The sequence below is a fragment of the Bombus impatiens genome, unplaced genomic scaffold (genome assembly GCF_000188095.3).
Source record: "Bombus impatiens unplaced genomic scaffold, BIMP_2.2 scf_1334, whole genome shotgun sequence".
NCBI lineage: Eukaryota > Metazoa > Arthropoda > Insecta > Hymenoptera > Apidae > Bombus > Bombus impatiens.
In genome coordinates this window covers 186,447-202,117 of record NT_177753.1, presented here as the reverse complement: position 1 = coordinate 202,117, position 15,671 = coordinate 186,447, and the positions used below count along the sequence as shown (strand labels likewise).

Sequence of the window (15,671 nt, the reverse complement as noted above, 5' to 3'; positions counted from 1 at the left end):
ATTTATATTGTTCTTTCACTTTTATACCGTGAATTTCATTAATCCTATAAATAGCATCCAACTATCATAATTATATTTTTGAAATTTTAAATGATTCTGAAAATAAATGCAGAAATTATAAGATATTTAGTACAAGTACATGTACATGTACATATATTTTGCAGAGATTATAAAAATATTTAAATAAGCAATCATTCATAACATTAGTAAGTTTTGGTATTCAGTGGAACCATTTTTAATATAATACATTATACGCTTAAGGTGACTATACATACTGTATATTAATTTTATACTAAATATAAGTTTACATTAAATATCCTGAAACTTTTATATATTTTTTCAAATTGGCAATATAAATAGGGCAATCTCATTATAATACTAACAAAATTTTTAAATGTTTTATATACAACACAATGTGAATATAAAAGTTTTCTGTGACAAATGTAAATAATTTAGCAAGCCACTGTACATATCAATGTCAACAGTATGTTTTTGCATATGTAGAAATAAAATAGAAGTAAACTTTCGAAATATTCTTAGATATTGTGTAATTATGTTTTTGCTGACATCCTGTAATGAAATATGTGTCAAAATATTTTATCTTTGTTACACTGCTTCTCTTCATATTCTATAAATATTTGCTGAACACAAACCAGACCTTTCTGAGTACCATACTGTTCTTCAAACTAGATATACATTTTGAACGAGATCCTCATCCTTTTACATAGTAATGTTTAAACAAGTGCTTTCTCCAGGACTTTCCTACAAATTCATTTATGAAGTAAGCACTCTATCAAATTAAAAATATCAACTCTTTTCAAGTTATTATTATCGCACAACTTGTCTTATACAGGGTATTTCTTTTCGAATGCAAACCTTACCATGCAAATAGGCATAATATTTTATTCTGAGGAACTTAATGAGACATATCGCTCTCTGATTTTTCTGCTTCGCAGGCCGCAGGCAACAGATCCTGAACCAGCTGGGGGAACTTTCTAAACCGGGGCAACAGGCAATGAGGCAACCCACGTGCGACTACATCACAAATCACGAATATAATCCATATTTCTATGTCCATAGTCTATGGCTACATTTCACCAGTGTCAGAAGCGCCACGAAGACCCAACGGTCAAAGAAGTAGACGCTGACCGCGCGGTTTTTGATTTAGCTTCTCAGTTTTGGCTATTAGCTATTAAAAATTTGTAGTTCACCCAAAAATTCAAATCGTGTCTTTCTTCAAACTGATCGACATACACTTCATACAGAGCCTCACAAATGAATCAGATAGAAATCTCAAGTCGAAACAATATGAATTTACTGTCTTCAGGATGCAGCATGAATTACCTCAACAAAGATGCTTAAGAAGATAGACGTAAAACGTAACAATCACGAACGGGAAGTACAAAAATGAAGACTTCTTGGATAAGGATATCTACCTGGGTACCTACAAAACCAATTAGTACAATTTCAGACATAATTTAAATGTCGCCGAGACCTGAAGTCAATAGTGCGGACGTGGTTGTAACAATCGATCAGCTAAAACTACTGCTGTATAGTGGAGTAGTTGCGTCCCTAACGTGCTAAAAAATTTTTGATTGAAATCATATATTTATCCTTTATTTTTTCTCTTGATTAGACATATTCCTGGTTTTGTCATTACGAAATCAGAGAAATTATAAATATATCGATTTATGTTACTTTTTTCATTTTTATATGTATCAATATTAATAGTACTTTGCATATGTGGTAGAAAACTTTACATAACTGGACTTTTTTAGGTATTGTGTAATTAAGGTTTTGCTCACATGATGTAATAAAATACTTGTCAAAATGTTTTATTATTTTTTATCATCTTGTACACTGCTTCTCTACATATTCTACAGCCATTTGTTGAACACGAATCACGTCTTCCTGAGTACCATGCTGTTCTTCCAAATTGATAAACTTTTTATACAGGATTTTCATCTTTCTAGGTGGTAATACCTGAAGAACTGCTCTCTCTAGAACTTTCCTGTAAATACAAATTATTATAAAGTAAATTCTCTATGAAATTAAACAGACAAAATATAGTTGAAACAATATGTTTACCTTGCTATATCAATATCATTAGATTTAACCAAAGAATCAACATAACAGGACCATATATCCACCCGTTTCGGATAGGAACTTAGAATTTGCTCAAACAGAGTTTGTGCTCTCTCTTTATCCCCAAATTTGTTCTCCATAATCGCAAACCTTACCATTAGATTTACATCTGTAAAATTTATATTATATTAGTATTTTATTCTTTATAACATTTTATTTCTATTGTATACATACGTTCAGATGCTGGCAAAGATTGCAATGCTCTCTGCATAATATGCCTTGATTTGTCCTTCAAACCCATTTTTACCAAAGCTTCTCCACAATTAAACCATACTTCGGGAATATGTTTAAACTTTCCGATCATGGTATTAATTGTTTTCTCTAGTTCGATCTGCCTGCCAGCCTCGACATGAACAGTCAACATGTGATTGTATATTTTTAGTGAATCGTTAGACCTTACTGCCTCTTGAAAAACATCATTCAATGATTCAGGAATTCCGTATTTAGACTCTAAATTCAACCAAGCATTCCAAACGTTTAATTTTTCATTCTCTTCCCTGAAATTAATCGTTTTCACTGCTCGTCTCGCAACTGCTCTTGCTTTCTCGATTTCTGTCGTCTGTAAATGGTATGCCATATACTGTAACCATATTATTGAACTGTCTGGACTAGCTAAAACTAATCTATCGAACTGATCTACAGAATTTGGTAACAGGTTATCGGCGAGCGCTTCCTCTCTTTGACGAATTTCACGTTCCTTCTGTCTTTCTTGTTCTCGACGTTCAGCGGCGCTTAATTTCTTATTTTTCAGCTTTGGTTTTTCCTCTATTTCATCTTCACTATCACTAGATGACTCTTTATCCTGAAGGAGAGTTAAATCAGGGTTGCCATCCCAGAAAAATCCACACGCAGATGTCCTTGGCCTCTGCTCGTTATCCTTATCATTATTAACATTTTTAAGTGTGTCTCTCAAATTTTTTTTAGAAGGTTTGGTATCTTCCAATTTAATCTTTTCTTCTCCTATTTGTTCATCACAGATTGTCTTTGAATATTCCTTTTCTAAATCATTCTCTGGTTTTTCTCTGTTTCGTTTCCCTTTGTTTTCCAATTTTGGTACTTCCTGTAATTTTTCAATTTTTATTTTTTTGGTGAGTACCACATTCTCTTGATTTTGTTTCTTTCTTTTTAAGTTATTATTATCACCTGATTTCTCTCTCACACAATACTTCTTTTCAAATGCAGATTTTATGATGCAGAGAGGCATAATATCGGATTCTTTGGAATTTAATAAGGCGTAACATTTAATTTTAGAATGAATGGTATAAGGTGTTAGATCTGGCTGTAAATCATTTATGTGACGACGTACAGGTATCGCAGCTAAAGTTCCTTTACCAATACCTTGAAGGAATATCAAGATAAACCAATTTGTCACCATTAAGATTCTACCACGTAGCAATTTGCCATCAGGGAATTGTATTTGCTTATTTTGTTTGGCACTTATTTTATGCATTATTGACGATAACGTGGTCAATTCGACAAGCTCGTGTACGTAATTTTTCCATATAATCGTTCCAGAAATTTTGTCCCCTATTTTTTTATTCTCAGAGTAATGATCCTTAGACACTATACCGAGCAAGTTATTTTGCAATTGAACAACCAAACCATCAGCTGTAATTTTTTCAATCGTTCCAGTAACTCTTTGCCCTAATTTTACAGATGCAATTGGTCTGTTTTTGTAGTATGAATTCCTTGAAAGTTCTACTAATTTATTAAAATACAGGATTAATGTATCCAATGCTGCCACCATTCTACTTTTAGGATCAGATAGATCATCGTATATTTTCTTTAGCGACAATGTTAGTCCTAATTGTTGTTCTTTCTTGTTAATAGAAAATATTTTTGCCATTAAAATTTGGTTTGTGTGCAGTAAATTAAAATTACTAACGTTACTATAGGACACATATCCAAATGGCGTACATTCTGCAACTGGCAAAATTAGTCTTATACCATCTGGCTCCATATCTTTGATCGTACAAGGTATACAGTCTCCTATTTTCAGTTTTTCAAAATTCCTGTATCTTCCTTGAGTTACAAAAGTCCTAGTTAAAATTAGATTAGGTACTGTAGCAAATACAAGAGCTGAAAGTGTATCACCAGGAACATATTTTGATGCTAGTAGAGCTGCTATCTCCATACAAGGTGACATGTGACCAGCTGGTAAAAATCCTGTACTAACAGTTTGTCCTTCATTTCTACATATTCTTAAATATAATCCCTGAGTGGATGATTCTATTATTGTGCCTTCTACTTCTTCACCAATATCGAATGTTGCTTCTTCAACTTGTATGTCCTGATTAGCCACATTTAGAGTTATTTCTCCCGAATCTGTGTTCACTGTTTGAATTTTTACCGAAATTGTTTGTCCAATCGAATAGTTCCAATTTACATTAGATGTTAGCATGTCGAGAGCAGTATGTGGAATCCAACCTTTAACATCCCCGAAAAACTTTACCAATATTCCACGCTTATGTATTTGAATGATAGTTGCGTGGTGTTTTGCGTCAATTTTCGCGTCTTGTATGTTTGCTAAAATAGGCAAGTCACTTGTTATTAAAGATCTTTTCAAAGTGAGATATATTCTTTTTCGGTCTATATGAACGGACAAGACTCTTGCTTCTACTTCTTCGTCGACTTTCAACTTTTTTAAGGCACTTAAGCCCTCGTCAGATATATGATCTGGTGCAATTTGCCCATTAAATTTACCATGTTGTACATTAATGAAACCATTCACTTTATCAATATTTGTGATCTTTACATTTACCACATCGCCAGGTTTAAAATCAGACAATGAAAAATACTTCTGTTCCAACAGTGAACGTTGCATGGTACAGATATAAATTCCATCTAACCAGCTGTATGATAATATTCTGCATTTATGTGTGGTACCAGGTGCAAATTTTTCAATGATTGTATCATATTCAACACTTGTTCTTTTAAAGGAAACGAATCCCCGTATTCCACTCTTAGCTAATTGTAGTACTATTCCACCAGATTCTCTGAATAGAACAGTAGCTTCTTTTACAACATCTCCAGGCTTAATAGTATAGTCTCTATTTTTATCTATCGTCGAGCTGAAGTATGCAAATTTGATGGTCGGCAAAATATATAATAATGTCCCAGTAATTTTCAGATTATTTGAGTATTTAGATAAGGGCTCATCTAAATATGTTTGATTTATGAATCCTATATTGTTTTCATCTAATGAAACACATAAGCCATTAGACAAAACTTTCTTTATAGAAAGATTAAATTTTGTGCCTGGCATCAAGCTGTCCAATGATTTAATTTCTGTTTCACAAATAGCTTTAACAAGCTTCTCTTTCAAAGTTAATATAATCGTTGATGTATTCTCATTAGTTTTAACTTCTTTAACATAGCATAGAAGCTGTTTACCTGGAACTACATAAGACTTTGTAGTAATAACTGTTAATTTTTTTTATAAACATATATACTATTTAAATTTACTTACACAAACATTTTTTATTGCCACTTTCCTTAGTAGAAATAAACGCTCTTACGTTTATTAAACCTGTATCTACCACATAACCATGATCTTCTATACTACTAATAGTACATACTATTTTTGAGCCACTATCTAAATAAGTAACATCTAAACTTTGATTTATCAGACTGGGCTCAAGAGATATCGAAATTTGCCACGTCTCTTGCGGTTGTATAGCTTTTACATAACATACGACATAATCTCCATAGGTATATAACTCAGAAAGGGACTTCAATTCGTTTGTCAGAGAATCTTGTGATTTGACCAAACTTTGCAACAAATTTGTGTAACATTCACTGATATCTGTAATTTGAGCACGACCTACTAAGCCGCCTGGCAAAGATATCAGCAAATCATAGTTTGTCACTTCATAAATACATCCTAATACCACTAATCCTTCAGATATTGTTGCATATGATAATCGTTCTGCAGTATTGGGAATAAAATTTGGTTCTCCTTTGTCTTGTTTCTTTGCTCTCTGTTTCTCACAATTCCTTTTACCAATTTTCTCATATTTGTCAAATAACTATTAACATATAAATATTGAATAAGTAATTTTAAGATATTAAAATATGATGGATATATGTAATAAATTTACCAAATCCGATGGTTTTCTTTTTTGTACTTCTTTTCCACCTCTTGGAAAACTTTTCAACTTCATCTATGAAGAATAATTATGTTACTATTACATTATAAAAAGAAAATTTACAAAAACTGTAAAAAAGTATAACTATAAAGTACAGAGTTAAAGTATTATTGAAGACAATAATATGTCAAATTTAACGATTTATCTTCTTGAAATTTTACCTTTTTCAGTGTTAAATAATTATCTTTTTGCGAAAAAAATATTACATTCACACACGTGTGAGTCGTTGTGGCAGTCTTTATCGCGTTTGATATTTACAGGTTATGTTAGCAACATAACCCGTAACAGAACTTTCCTCTATTCATAATACAAAATGAATTCGTACATATGATTAATAAAATTTTATTTCACACTTAATATCGCAACACATTAATATATAGATATAGAAATTATCCTATAAATACTATTACTAATAAAATTAATTACTAATTCCTATAAATACTATTACTAATATATATATACATAGTGCTATTTAATTATTTATCTATAAGTTCACGCTTTTTAGTCGGTGGTTGCTGTAATCCACTATATAGGTTAGATTTGTCAGGTAATGGAGGTATTAAACCTGCTGCGATGTATCTTCCATCATTTATGAGAAAATTGTATATTCCACAGGCTTGTCTTACCGGAACTACTTCAGATCTAATATTATATTTCAGTAATACCTTTTTTATTTCTAGAATTCTCTTATATTCATAATTAGTTTCAAGACCTAAAACTATGAGTTCTAGTGCTGGATGTACAATAGTGAATAAAGACAAAGTTGCTTCATTTATGTCCTTCGCAGAACCAATATTCCAAGACAGAATCATTCCATCAAAAATTACAATAGGACCCAATAGTAATGAATTATCGTTTAATTTAAATCCTATCTACAAAAATAATTTATACTTAAAAGTATACAACTTTATCAAGTAGTCTTATAAGAGCTACAAAATTGTTTTATACCGGTAAACATTTGTTTATTAAAACTCTTTGTGTTTCAGGAATATTTTGATTATTAATGATATCGATTGTTGTTTTACCAGGTCCGTCATATTCTTTGCTAGTTCTTGAAGTATGGAATTGTCTGTAAAAAAGAATTATTTGAAAATCAAGTAAACTACACATTCTTTTTCCCTGCAAGATTTTTAAAGAGTGAAAAACATAATTTAATACTTACTTGATATTTTGTAATAATCGCTCTAAGATAGGAAAAGTTTTGGTCAAAACCATTATAATAATCTAATTAATATTTAATAATTACTTGCTTATTTTGTGAAATAAATAATGCCAATCAGTAAGGAAATTATCTTTCTGGTACTGTGTTCATCTGAACATATGACTCGGAGTCTCGGAATAATTATAACCATTCTATCTTCTCGATAGTCTATGACTATCATCGATATCGTTTGATTGGTTGATTCAAATAGTATCAAAAACTTTTACCGGTACAAAAATATAGTGTTCAGAATAGTGAATAAAACCTAACAATATCCTATCTTAAACTCGATCATGGAGATGTTCGATCGACCACAACGTCCCCTTCCAATTTTCGTGTATTTTTAGAAATATTGTATGGAAAATAGTTTATCAGAGAGAAATAATCAAATTATTTTGACACGATATGGATAATGATTCGACAGTGAAAATGAGCAAGGGCTGCTGGAAATTTGACGAAGAAGATCGAGGTAAGACTTAAAACGCGGCAGGTTATTGAATGATAAATGTCAAAAGGCAAAATGAAACGTAAATAATTACGTACTACCATAGAATCATTGCGTTATAATTATGTTTTTAATCTATTTACAAAATTATTAACCGTATTATTATATGTCGTATGCACTTCGTACATTTTGGACATTAGAATTACCGATGATCAAAGTAAAAAACTTGTATTTGAAAAATCAAAAAGAAAATACGTATAATGCGAAGCTTCATCCGTATATTCTTTATTTCCATAATACTTCATAAAAAATGCAAATTTCCAAAAATATACTGTTGTAGATCTATAAAATTTCTGTAAAAAATTATGTCTTAAGAATTTTAATCATTCTGATAAATCTGATATTAAGGAAATTTAAAGTAGCTCCTATCGCATAGTTAGTTATAATCTTTATTTTGTCATAAAAATTAAATGTTTATTAATTTTATAGCGTTGTACATAGACATTGAAGATGACATTGAAGATGATAGAGAAAATAAAGTATACAGCTGCTGGGATCAAACGCCTGATATACTTCTAGAGGAAATTTTTTCTTACTTAACTATTCGCGAAAGGTACTATGCATCTTTGGTATGTAGGTCATGGTATCGTGCCTTTAAATTGCCAAGGGTATGGTCTACCTTTACATTGGAGGATAATACACTTACTAGAGGCAAATTTAACTATCATAGTGGTTGGCAATATGTGTTAGATCATATGAGAGCTTCTGCATGTTTGAATAAAGTTGGCAGGAATTTCAGATCTCTAGTTTTTGACCCTATGTTGAATTTCTATAATCTTTATGAATTTATGAACATGATATCTTGGTATACTGAGAGACAAGGGTCAGATAATACATCAGTGGCAGGAGTCGGTACTCACATTCGACGACTTAAGTTTACATTTCCTTGTAACATGGCAAATAGAGATGATCCTGATAGTATTAGACTTTTTGGTACTGGTGGAAAATTACTAGAAGCATTGAAAAGGTTAATGCGTAATTTACGTAATTTGAGATGCTTAGAGTTGATAGATCTTATGTTAGATACCAAAGAAGCTTTACATTTAATGGATGATATCTGTGCTAATTGTACGCAAACATTGACGAAGCTGATTCTAATCAATACCACAAGGTATTATTGCCCCCTTCTACATGTAGGGGTATTTATTAATTTAAATGTAAGTTCATTCAAGGTAAAAATATAACACAATTCATATGCATTATTTAGCCTAAAATATTTGTTTTATGCAAAGGTATTAGTCATTAGTCCACAAAACCTCCATGAGGATGTGATAGATTTAATTGGTTATACTAAATTACAACATCTTCATATCCTTCAAAATCGCTATAGCCAGAAAGATACCACAATGAGATTGGTAATAATTGTGAATATTAATTTTATAAAGTGCATGGTTCCAAATACAATAATTTAATTGATCTTTATTGATTTAGCCTACAAGAAAAGCTTGGATAAAAATGAGAAAAAACAATCCACACATTAGAGTACATTTTGAAGTGGAAAGTTATAAACCTACGGATATACTTTTGCCTATTGATTTGTTAGAACATGGAAGTATTCCATGTCACAGTATAGTTTTAAATACTCCAAATACACAGGTTAGTATTTTTTCTGATTATTTGCGTATATTTGTTAAATTTAATAATCCAAAGATTAATTACATAGATTAAAAATTTCAGATTTCAACTTCAACTATTCTTAATCACGGAACGTTTTTCGAATCGACAATAAGGGTGTATGCATTCAAAGGTCTAACCAGATATTTTGCGCCTAGAAATTTTTCACAAAGATTGGATGAAGCAATAGTACAATTTTGCAAAATGTGTCCGAACCTTCATACACTGGTATCACTTTGTGTTTGAACGAATTTCTGATGTATATCGTGATTTTCTTAAAATCAGACTCTATGACTCTAACTCTTAATGTGATAGCATGCATTCGAATTTTTGTTATACGAAAGGCTTTATCTCTATTTGTGTAAGTTTTATCTAACTAGATTGCATATATAATGGAATTTAAAGAAACACATTGAAAATATGAAAAACATCTTTTACAGCTTCTATGGATCTATTTATATACATATGTTGTGTGGCAATATATCAATGATTTGTCAATAGTACACAAGGCAACAGATTTAAATTCAGATCGATTACTGTATCAATGACTTGGAAGCCAATCAGTGGGAGGCAAACATTTTACCATGACACATTTGATAACTTGCCTGGGCTTTTGGTTATTGAACGAATAATACTTCATACGATTACGTTAATCCACGGATTGGTTTCCTTAGTATTCAGCTAATACATTTGTCACATTGTCTTTCAAATAACTAACTCATAAAAAAGATTTTGAGTAATTTGAATTCATAATTCAACAGACTTGTATATTTAATAAATGTTTTTCTGCAGATGATTCGAGATAAAATTTCAACCGCCACGATATTAGAAATCGTGTCTACAGCAAAGAACTTGCGTTGCTTGTACGTCCGGAGATATTCAACCCTAAAGAAATGCGACGGGGATTGGTTAAAAATTATGAATTGGTCACCAGAACATTATCAGTGGATTAAAGAAAATAGTCGTAGCTATGAAAGTACGGAAAAAGAGGTATCTAGAATATTAAACTACAGGTGGCATATGCTAACTGAAAGAGAATTTAGAGATCAAATGGTAAAATTATATTTATGATGTTCTCATAAAAGAAAAAAAGGAAAAATTCCTACAAAAAGTGTTTTATATAAAACAGATTGCGATTATGCAGTAATTACACTTTTATAAAGTAATATGTGTGTGAAAAATACCATTTGGATAGTTTATGTATTACATACAATTCGTCTAACGTATTTATACTTTCTGACATAACTGTGATGATGTGTAGATAAGAGATTTACTACATATATCAAGATGATTGAGGGGGATTGTTATGTACACAGATCTGTACAATAATCGAATATGTAAAATAATAAAATGACAGTAATTGCAAGTATCTCCACTTTATTTTATCATATAATATATAATGAAGTATTCCTATCCTACATTTTATAACTTATGTAATTATGTACAATGCCAATTCATATATTTGTATATATCGATTCTTAATAACATAACTTATTTAAATAGTTACATCTAATACAAACATTTAGCGTATAATTTTGTGTACATCCTAAATATTACAGAAGTTAAAACAATCGATAATAATTCAAGCATTAAAATTAGAAAAAATTTATTTTTATACCGCAAATTTCACAAAATTATACTAACATAATAATAATCATTAAATTCAATAGAGAAAAACAAGTATAATAGATACTAAGCAGTTTTGTAGCATGTACATATTTTAATATTGTATATACAGAATTGAAATAGTATTAAACAACATTCGACTGTAATTAAGAACAAGTTAAAACAAATTTTCTATCTACCCAATTTAAACGAAATTTTGAAGTATAACAGTTTTTTTGTTCATCTCTATTTACAATTTAAAATAGATTATCGTGGAGAATAGTATGCAATAAGTTTTCTTATGTCCTTATAGAATGGTTATAATAAATAAAAAATTTAATCGTGTTTCTTATTTGAAAAAAAATTATCTAGCGTATAAAAGCAGAAAGTTGAAGAATCACGGTGCCAAGGCTGCCGATCGTTTGTCCCGATTTTTATTACGCTGAATAGTACGTGCCTTAAATGCAGCAGCATTCATCAATGTCTAAATGAAATATAATAAAATTCACTCAATTAATTATTTTGTTCCTTTAAAGTTAATGATAATTAATCTCTTGGAATTAAACTTAACAAACTTACTCTTTCTAATTTACTCGTTTTCTGATTTAATGGTATTGGTAAAACTTTGTTACCAAGATGAAAGATTTCGCGCAGAAGTTGATTTTCTGCAAGATGAATATTTATACCTGGACCAAGCAATCTACAGCATGAATTGTACTGAGTTCGTGCACACCATCCTTCTAAATACAGAATTTCTTGACCAAATTTTACATGCATTTCTGGTACAATGTCTTCCTAATAAAAATCATAGATGTGTCGTCAATAATACAGTATACGGTGATTGCGTACGATATTTCAATATTCTTATTGTGAAACGCACGTCTATGTAACGAAGTATGTCTCTGAAATTAGCTCTCTGTTGCTTGCGATCTTTTTTTGCCCTGTACTTGTTCGAATCCGTAGCCAGCTCTTTTAACACCTCAATTAGATCTAACGACCAATCTTGCTCGTAATCACAAGAGAAATCGCGACCCAGTTCGAATATTACAGCTAGGGCCTCGCCAGCCGACAATCTTACGTCCAAATGCGGTGATTCTAGTAACTCGCATAATCTATTCAGGGACCTTTAATAAAAATGGTTAATTTTATTATTTCACGCAACTTTTTAGCCCGTTTGAAGATACTTACGGCATGTAATTATTGGTTCTATTACTCGCAAGCAAATTATATATATCAGCTGGAGGCATTACTGTTAAAAGAAGTGTCCACGCTGATATAGCCGCAGAATGTAACGCTGCAACCTCCACAGATATAGTCGCTATAGCACCATTCCCTTTTAGGTAAGAACCAGAAAAGATAGTAGACAGTAATTGCACGATTTCCATAGTGGCAGTAGCGTCATTGCCCGATAAGAATTGATTCATGCTTAGAGCCCAACAACACTGTAAAAGTAGATAATTTATTATTCGCATGTAAATCGAACTGTTTCTTGTTTTGTTTTACCTCTGAACGTGCTTGTGTGGAAGCCGTGGTGTCGCTGACGATAAGAGTCAAAGTACTTTTCAAATCACGACAGACTACTTCTGCGCTTTCGAAAGCTCCCAGTTGAACACAAAGCAAGGTACTTAACCTGGCTGCTGTAGATTGTTCTTCGCCACGGCCCTTTTTCAAACCCCGCTCTACTGAATCTGTGATGGTCATTTTCCTATCCTCTACAAAATCTGGAATGTACTTGATGGCAAAGATTTTTTCCATTCCTTTGAAGCAAATTGTTCTGCCCTTTGCACTCTTCTGTGTTAAACCGTCAATCGCTTCCTTTAATTTCTCTTCGAATGCTTCTTGCTGCACGAATTCATCAACCTCATTATCATTCATATCATCTAACATGCTGCGATTGTCAGATTGACTACTGGATATACTGCATGCATCATTATTAATCGAATCTTCATCAGATGTTAGCTCAGCTTTTTTTCCAGCATGACCTATAGGCAAAGTGATTTTCTTATTACAGGCAATATTTAATAAATAAAAAATATTGTAAGAAGGGAAACAAGATTGTTTCTATTTTTATTATATAAAATAATACATTGAAAGGAGATAAAGGATAAAATGATCAATAACATAAATGATGAATGATCAATATCTGTGTTTAATTTATGTAGATAATAGTAGTCAAATATAGCAGATATTAAAAGCAAATATCATATTACATAATGTGAAGTCTAAACAGCTGTTAGCTGTTGCTATCTAAAATAATTGTGACTGTCTAGATAAAAATTTAGTCAATCTATATAAAATTATAATTCCACAAAAAGTCATTCAAAAAACAGTTGTATAACTTATTATAAACCAGAAAATTACTACAACACATTGTGTGATATAAGTGTTACACATTCATTATAGATATTTGCAATTCTAATGAATGCAACTTTTCAAATGTTTATGACACATACTGATAATTGCATGATATGTATGATTTGTATAAATAATTACTTGTATCAAATCACGTAGAATTAAATTGTATGATTTAGATCACTATAATCTTTTAATTTTTAATGTATATAAAAATAATCAACATTCTTGAAGTATAAACGTTATTATTTGTAAAATGAAACGCAAAAATAACATTTACGCAGCTCAAACTCGCATCAAGGAAATAATAAGTTTACCATAATAATCTGTAAATGATAAATAATATTGGATCGAATACTACGTATGACGATCTAAATTTAGTACACATAATGCGAAAAAAGCATCGGTTGTTTTGAAAAGCATGATTCATCTACCTAAACTTTCGTGTAAGTTTCTGTAACATACGAAACATGTCTCTTTTTTTATTAAACATTTTGCGATTCAAAGAAAAATTTAATATTTACAGAACAAGCATTTCTGCATTATTTTCTATTACTCGTTATGCAATACGAATAATGTAGCGATTGGTATCGTTAGTTCTTAATATTTCGAACATAAAAATTTTCCTTCTGTCTTTAACCCAAACCCATGTGCGAAAAGCATGAAAGTCACATGGGGATAGGTGGTAATGTCACGACGTTACTTCAACTCGAACATATCGCCAGAATTTCATAGATCGATATGCAATTTTTTCAGCCGCGACATCATTTTGTGACTTTATTTATGATATAGTTGAAATAATCGGAATAGCTGACCATCTAGCACGTGACGTAAGGCGAAATAAATAACATTTCCAATGCTTGATGAGTCATTCCAGGAAAATGCTGATAATTTAATAAAGAATGTTTAACGCGAAGTTAATCGAAACTCTTTTGGTCGACGCCTGGCCTTGAAGATATTTTAAAATGATCATTTTGCATTCGTAAATCAGCAGGGAAATGAAATGAAAAATGAAAAGCAGCTTTTCCTCACCGGATTTTCGTCTTCTACCTCCTTTGCCTGGCATCGTCCTTCACTTTCCTTATAGCACAATTGATACTAACAGAAATACTTAATCAAGAGGGTAAATGTCTTGCACTATTAATTTTCTTTCGTATACTGAACACACTGCATGAATTTTTAATTAAAATCTGGTAAAAACTCATTAACATGTTGCGAATTGTTCAAAACATACACGTCGAGACAGCCTGCGATGGGCTTTCTCAAGTGCACTGTCTTTCACGACCTGCGCTACGAATCTACCCGAACTTAGGCGAATGTGCGCAAAACACTGATTGCGCATGTGGTACATATTTCTATAAAAGTCACGTGCTTGCCAATGAGCGGGTCGATTTGATTGAACCAGGGGAATAAGACCAATCAGCTTGCATCAATTGAGCCATCGCGCATGTGATACTGCCAGTTTCAATAGAAGATATTCTCATTTTATTCGAGCGTTTCGCGCGTGATAATATGAAACGCATGTATCGTATTTCGAGGAATGTTCATATGAACTTTTGAATGCATGCATGCATGCATGATACAAATAGAAATACAATGATTCGCAAAAGACCTGTACACCTGTCAACATCTTTTATGAACATATTATATCTGTTATACGAAATATTTTGAAGTTTTATTAATCTATAATGAAATCCAAATATTATGATTATATTGGTAAAATTTTTAACGATTCTGAAAACGTGTAAATAACTTACAAGATATTTAGTACAAGTATATATTTTACATAAATATTTGAACAACTAATCATTTATAATGTTAATAAGTTTTAGTATTCAGTGGGACCATTTTTGATAGTTATTGCATGCATAAAGTGATTATTCATACTTACACTCATTTTTAAATATAAATTTGCAATAAGTATCTTGCAACTTCTATATCTTAGATTAGGTTAAAATTTTGCCAATATAATTGTCATCTCATTATAGTTCTAATATAATTTCAAATCATTTTATATAATAAACATAGCATACATGAAAAGTTTTCAATGATGATTGCATAAATATGTTTACAAGGCATTGTACTTTGTTATAACAATGCC

General features: G+C 31.2%; 4 protein-coding genes and 1 long non-coding RNA gene across 8 annotated transcripts; 1 reads left to right on the top strand and 4 right to left on the bottom strand.

The window, feature by feature from the left end:
- Window positions 1-118: 118 nt before the first annotated feature.
- On the bottom strand, window positions 119-1,184 carry LOC105681571. Its single transcript, XR_004462754.1, has 3 exons — window positions 882-1,184; window positions 659-762; window positions 119-570 (listed from the first exon to the last, which is right to left on the bottom strand). It is a non-coding gene; the product is annotated as an uncharacterized LOC105681571 (long non-coding RNA).
- Window positions 1,185-1,811: 627 nt separating this feature from the next.
- On the bottom strand, window positions 1,812-6,653 carry LOC100743081 (protein RRP5 homolog). The gene is made up of 6 exons (XM_012392239.3): window positions 6,455-6,653; window positions 6,246-6,308; window positions 5,615-6,173; window positions 2,320-5,544; window positions 2,089-2,254; window positions 1,812-2,011 (listed from the first exon to the last, which is right to left on the bottom strand). The coding sequence occupies exons 2-6, from the start codon at window positions 6,306-6,308 to the stop codon at window positions 1,849-1,851; spliced, it is 4,176 nt and encodes a 1,391-aa protein (XP_012247662.1). The 5' UTR covers window positions 6,455-6,653; the 3' UTR covers window positions 1,812-1,848.
- Window positions 6,654-6,735: 82 nt separating this feature from the next.
- On the bottom strand, window positions 6,736-7,597 carry LOC105681570 (NADH dehydrogenase [ubiquinone] 1 alpha subcomplex assembly factor 3). The gene is made up of 3 exons (XM_012392238.3): window positions 7,456-7,597; window positions 7,242-7,362; window positions 6,736-7,165 (listed from the first exon to the last, which is right to left on the bottom strand). Exons 1-3 carry the CDS (start codon window positions 7,506-7,508, stop codon window positions 6,770-6,772), a joined length of 570 nt encoding a protein of 189 aa, XP_012247661.1. The 5' UTR covers window positions 7,509-7,597; the 3' UTR covers window positions 6,736-6,769.
- Window positions 7,598-7,767: 170 nt separating this feature from the next.
- LOC100741441 lies at window positions 7,768-10,979 on the top strand. Of its 4 annotated transcripts, XM_024371469.2 has the most exons (7): window positions 7,768-7,963; window positions 8,429-9,156; window positions 9,232-9,363; window positions 9,431-9,595; window positions 9,677-9,841; window positions 9,958-9,974; window positions 10,054-10,640. In XM_024371469.2, the coding sequence occupies exons 1-7, from the start codon at window positions 7,900-7,902 to the stop codon at window positions 10,112-10,114; spliced, it is 1,332 nt and encodes a 443-aa protein (XP_024227237.1). In that variant the 5' UTR covers window positions 7,768-7,899; the 3' UTR covers window positions 10,115-10,640. The 4 variants fall into 4 exon arrangements, with proteins under 4 accessions (XP_024227237.1, XP_003493874.1, XP_012247659.1 ...); XM_003493826.4 differs by lacking the exon at window positions 9,958-9,974 and having other exon boundaries at window positions 9,232-9,354; window positions 10,406-10,979; XM_012392236.3 differs by lacking the exon at window positions 9,958-9,974 and having other exon boundaries at window positions 10,406-10,979.
- Window positions 10,977-14,887, bottom strand: LOC100742960 (interferon-related developmental regulator 2). The gene is made up of 6 exons (XM_012392237.3): window positions 14,603-14,887; window positions 12,722-13,200; window positions 12,407-12,660; window positions 12,099-12,342; window positions 11,798-12,013; window positions 10,977-11,702 (listed from the first exon to the last, which is right to left on the bottom strand). Exons 1-6 carry the CDS (start codon window positions 14,634-14,636, stop codon window positions 11,616-11,618), a joined length of 1,314 nt encoding a protein of 437 aa, XP_012247660.1. The 5' UTR covers window positions 14,637-14,887; the 3' UTR covers window positions 10,977-11,615.
- Between the last annotated feature and the right edge of the window lie 784 nt (window positions 14,888-15,671).

Coding starts and splice junctions, on each gene's coding strand:
- LOC100743081 (XM_012392239.3), bottom strand. CDS start 6,308: ATGAAGTTGAAAAGTTTTCCAAGAGGTGGAAAAGAAGTACAAAAAAGA. Junction 6,174..6,245: donor AAAGAAAACCATCGGATTTG/GTAAATTTATTA, acceptor ATATGTTAATAG/TTATTTGACAAATATGAGAA. Junction 2,255..2,319: donor ATCTTTGCCAGCATCTGAAC/GTATGTATACAA, acceptor TAAATTTTACAG/ATGTAAATCTAATGGTAAGG.
- LOC105681570 (XM_012392238.3), bottom strand. CDS start 7,508: ATGGTTTTGACCAAAACTTTTCCTATCTTAGAGCGATTATTACAAAAT. Junction 7,363..7,455: donor CGATTATTACAAAATATCAA/GTAAGTATTAAA, acceptor TCTTTTTTACAG/ACAATTCCATACTTCAAGAA. Junction 7,166..7,241: donor TAATAAACAAATGTTTACCG/GTATAAAACAAT, acceptor TTATTTTTGTAG/ATAGGATTTAAATTAAACGA.
- LOC100741441 (XM_012392236.3), top strand. CDS start 7,900: ATGGATAATGATTCGACAGTGAAAATGAGCAAGGGCTGCTGGAAATTT. Junction 9,157..9,231: donor GGGTATTTATTAATTTAAAT/GTAAGTTCATTC, acceptor TTTTATGCAAAG/GTATTAGTCATTAGTCCACA. Junction 9,364..9,430: donor CAATGAGATTGGTAATAATT/GTGAATATTAAT, acceptor TTATTGATTTAG/CCTACAAGAAAAGCTTGGAT.
- LOC100742960 (XM_012392237.3), bottom strand. CDS start 14,636: ATGCCAGGCAAAGGAGGTAGAAGACGAAAATCCG. Junction 12,343..12,406: donor AGAACCAATAATTACATGCC/GTAAGTATCTTC, acceptor TTTTTATTAAAG/GTCCCTGAATAGATTATGCG. Junction 12,014..12,098: donor ACATACTTCGTTACATAGAC/GTGCGTTTCACA, acceptor GATTTTTATTAG/GAAGACATTGTACCAGAAAT.